The sequence below is a fragment of the Hevea brasiliensis genome, chromosome 16 (assembly GCF_030052815.1).
Source record: "Hevea brasiliensis isolate MT/VB/25A 57/8 chromosome 16, ASM3005281v1, whole genome shotgun sequence".
Classification (NCBI taxonomy): Eukaryota; Viridiplantae; Streptophyta; class Magnoliopsida; order Malpighiales; family Euphorbiaceae; genus Hevea; species Hevea brasiliensis.
Window position 1 is genome coordinate 71,440,237 of NC_079508.1, and position 4,597 is coordinate 71,444,833.

At 35.9% G+C, this 4,597-nt stretch overlaps 1 protein-coding gene across 1 annotated transcript; it reads left to right on the plus strand.

Moving 5' to 3' along the window:
* Window positions 1-1,372: 1,372 nt before the first annotated feature.
* Window positions 1,373-3,814, plus strand: LOC110633917 (methionine gamma-lyase). Its single transcript, XM_021782747.2, has 3 exons — window positions 1,373-2,005; window positions 2,088-2,489; window positions 3,022-3,814. The coding sequence occupies exons 1-3, from the start codon at window positions 1,624-1,626 to the stop codon at window positions 3,618-3,620; spliced, it is 1,383 nt and encodes a 460-aa protein (XP_021638439.2). The 5' UTR covers window positions 1,373-1,623; the 3' UTR covers window positions 3,621-3,814.
* Window positions 3,815-4,597: the final 783 nt, after the last annotated feature.

Below are 4,597 nucleotides of genomic sequence, written 5' to 3' on the forward strand. Positions count from 1 at the left end.
TTTATTTTTGTATTTTGCTTAAAAAATATTAAGTTTAACTTAATTATTTTAATTTAATAATTAAAAAAATATTACCCACTTCATGAATGTAATATTCAAATTTTCATTCTCTTATAATAATAAAAAAAAAAATTTAACTGTGAGTAAGTAATTTTAAGAGATAGTTGGTATTACATTGATAGACTATCAAAGTGATTAATTTTGTTAATTTTTTTTATTCAAAATGAATTTCTTCATTAGATCAAGACATAAAATTTAACACATGCTGTATTTGAGACTTTAGCTTTTATTGTATAGTCCATAGATTTTTTTTTATTTATATAATTAGAACAGAATTTAATCTTTTTGTTTTTATATGAGTTTTGCGGTTAAAATTACTGTTGAAGAAAAATATTATTATAAATTATGAAAATTAATTTAAAATAAAATTTAATTATAAAAAAATTAAATATTTTTTAAACCATGTGCTTTTATCTACACATAAATTTTTTAATTTTTATAATTAAAAATATTTATCCAATCTCGAAGAATTTACATAATAATTAAATATTTAAAAAATAATAAATTTAAAGATTCATTGAATGGATTCCAATTATAGTGTTTTATTGCATTTAAATTGGAGTGCTGCGTGGGAAGACACGAGCGACTCAGACGGGGACGGACGGTATACTTTAATAAAAGACTCTGATATATATTGCTCAATTTTAATTTTTTTTTCTTTTAAATATTAGTTTGCATTTTTTTTTTTTTGGAAGATTCCTTAAATCTCTCTCGGTTATTAATTAATAGTTGATGGTAGAATATTCAAATATGAATTCTCCAATTATTTTCACACATGATCAAAATACTTTCAAAATATATTTGTAACTTAAATGAATTTTATAAATCCACACAAATGTTTAAAATATTATTTTTATTCTGTGTAATATGCAATAATTTAACTAATTATAATTCTATAAAAACATATAATCAGTGCAAACAATAATTTTATGTAGAATAATTTATATAAAATATTAAGTTAATAAATATATAGAAAATAAAATTTTAGTTAATAATTTTATAAAATATCTACATCAAATCATTTTCTTACATATAAAATTTCTCATGGGCTATGGGAATTTCTCCTGTAACTGGGCCGCCGCCGCTGCGATGAGTTGGCCTGGCAAATCCTCAATAGCAAGAAATGAGATATACTCGAATCCGAAGAAATTTGGAAATGTCTTGCTTGCTTAGCTTTCCATTATAACAATATGAAACGTCCAGATTCACTCTGATCTGAAAAAATATGGCTATTCTCAGAAAATTTTTATTTAAATTTAATTTATTATATATTTAAAATATAAAAAAAAAAAATTCACAAATCATATATTTTATATTCTACATCCATAAATTCATTATACATGGATTAAGAAAAGAAAACACTATTCCTCACATTTTCCACAAATTCTCTTTTCACCCCCAACGGCACCATTCAATCTTTGCTTATATATATCAGTCTCTCCTTTGCTCTCTCTATATATAGCCATTTCAGTTTCAGCTGCTCTTCTCCCCTCCTTTAAACATTTCTTCCTAATTAATTACTTTCCTATTTCTTTCTCTTTCTTATCACAGATTTTCTCTCTTATGGCTCACACCAAATCCCATGCCTTTCTTTTATCTGGGAAGAAGAGACCCAACCAAGATGAATTTGACGGGGACGATCTTTTTCTTTCCAAGAAATCCTTGCTTTTGTCTCCTGCTGTAACCTACGGTGACGATCCCGTCGCTGCATTAGCTGCCGCACGCCATGAGTTCGGTGAACATGGAGGCGTTAACATGTCTATCGAGGCCTCCGCCACCTTCACTGTCATGGAGCCCGACACTATGCGCCGCATGTTCTCCGGCGAGCTGGGCCCTGATCGGGACTTCTTCATCTACAGTCGCCACTTCAACCCCACCGTCTTGAATCTTGGCCGCCAGATGGCCGCCCTGGAAGGAACCGAGGCCGCCTATTGCACTGCTAGCGGTAGATTAACCTCAATAATTTTTTTCGTTAGGTTAATTTTAGTCATTAGATTACAGGAACTGAAAGGTTTATCTTTGGACAGGTATGTCTGCGATATCCTCGGTGTTATTGCAACTTTGCAGCAGTGGAGGACACGTGGTGGCTTCGAGGGCTCTGTATGGTGGGACTCACGCCCTGTTGAGCCATTTCTTACCGAGGGCGTGCAACATAACGACGACGTTTGTTGAAATTGGAGATGTAGAAATGGTGAAAAATGCCATAGTTGAAGGCAAAACCAAGGTGTTTTACTTCGAGTCCATGTCGAATCCTACTCTCACCGTAGCTAATATCCCTGAACTCAGCAGAATTGCCCATGAGAAAGGTGTGATGGTGGTTGTGGACAACACTTTTGCCCCAGTGGTCCTGTCTCCGGCACGTCTAGGGGCGGACGTGGTTGTGCATAGTATTTCCAAGTTCATCAGCGGCGGAGCTGATATCATTGCAGGTAAATATGTTAATTTTATAAATTGAATTGATTCCTTAATTTTTGGATAACACGAGGTAAGATTACATTATTAATTAACATAATTAGTGGAACCTAAGGACATTGATTTCAGTAATAATATAATAAAGACAAGGATAAGAATGTTAAAGATAGGCACGGCCGCACGGGATATTTTTTGGGTTCGCCTTAGATGCAGACGGAGACGGGTGAAAGGGATGGATATGTGAGGGACTCTTTTCTTTTTACTCTAGTGAATGATGGTGTCTTGCTTTTGAGAGCATGATGCTTACTAATTACTATTATTTTAAGTTCATTTTCGCGTGGTTACCTTTAATCGTGTTTGGTACTGGTAGCATGCTCTCATCGTGCTCATGTACTTTTAGGATCTTCCATGTGATTCTGAGTTTGATGTTTCCTGTTGTTTTTTCCTCGGTGCTAACTGTGACGTGGCCCGGTTTCTGCTCCTTGGTGTCCCATCTCTTTTGTAAGTATGCTCGGAAATATGATTTGTTAATTAATATGGAATCGGCAGGTGCTGTTTGTGGGCCGGCCAGCCTTGTGAACTCAATGATGGACCTTCATCAAGGGACTTTGATGCTTCTTGGGCCTACAATGAACGCCAAGGTGGCCTTTGAGTTGTCAGGGAGGATTCCTCATTTGGGCCTCAGAATGAAGGAACATTGCCACCGAGCGATGGAGTTTGCAACAAGAATGAAGAAACTAGGCCTCAAAGTCAACTACCCAGGCCTTGAAGACCACCCACAACATGAGCTCCTCAAGTCCATGGCTAATAAGGACTATGGATATGGTGCACTTCTCTGCCTTGACATGGAGACTGAGGAAAGGGCTAACAGATTGATGCAGCACTTGCAGAACTTCACCCAATTTGGGTTAATGGCTGTGAGCTTGGGCTACTATGAGACCTTAATGTCAGTCTCTGGTAGTAGCACTAGTAGTGAAATGAGTGCGGAGGAAAAGAAATTAGCTGGAATCTCACCTGGGCTAATCAGGATGTCTGTTGGGTACATAGGCACTTTGGAGCAGAAATGGAGCCAATTCGAGAAGGCGCTTTTGAGAATGCAGGACTCAGGCTTCACTTACAAGAATTCAGTTTCTGCTGTTACCAAATAGAAGCAAACATATAGCCTTTAAAAATAAAACGCTTCTCCATGGCGTCCGCGGCCCCTGCATTCTGCAATAATAAATTAACGAGCCTCGTAAATATGCGTGTACAAAATCAAACTTGTTGAGTTTTAAAGGAGCTTAGAAACCTCCCTGAGCAAATCTATGTTGCATGCACGTTCAACGCCTGCATTTGAAATTCATTTGTGTGTCTGTATGTATATATATTTATGCATCAGCTAAGGCACTAGACAATGCTTTCATTTGCTTTTTAGGTTCAGCACAAAAAATTTCCTTCTACACAAATCAACATATTATTATTGGCTAAAATCCCCTGTAAGCTTAAAAAAATGAAAAACTTGAAAAAGCCCAGTTTGAAGACGTAACCGTCAGGGAATTGAACAACGATTGCCGGGTAATTATTTAATTTTAAGCAGAAAATAGCGATTTGATGAAGCCATGATAGAAAAATTCTGGAGTCCTAAGCTTTTACAGAGTGGCACCAAGTTGAAGTTCATCCACAGCTAAGAGACATGATCATTAAATACGAAGACTATATATAGCTTGCCGCGTTCAGCAATCAGCATAAATTGGGAAGAATTTGGGTTAATTTATGAATCTATCATATTATTGGAGCAATTGGCTAAAAGTATCTCCGAGGACCAGAAGAACACATTCAAAAACCTTGTCTGAAGAGTCTTTGATTAATCTTCATGGCTGTTGGTTTATAGCCCTTTTTGCATCATGCTTCGCTTTTAATTTGGTTTGTTAGGGGGATTGATAGAGTCTGATCAAAGGAGTTTGGTTGTTTAACAAAAAGCGGCTCTGTTTTCTTTTTGGAAATTTATGTGCCTATGCTCCTCTCTCGGCATCCAGGAACTTTAGGGGAGTGAGTATCTTTGTCTGGTTCCCATTGATGTAGCAGTTAGGATAAGTTTAAGAGCTGGAATGTGTCAGTTTGATTGCTGTTAAATTATTTGAATTGG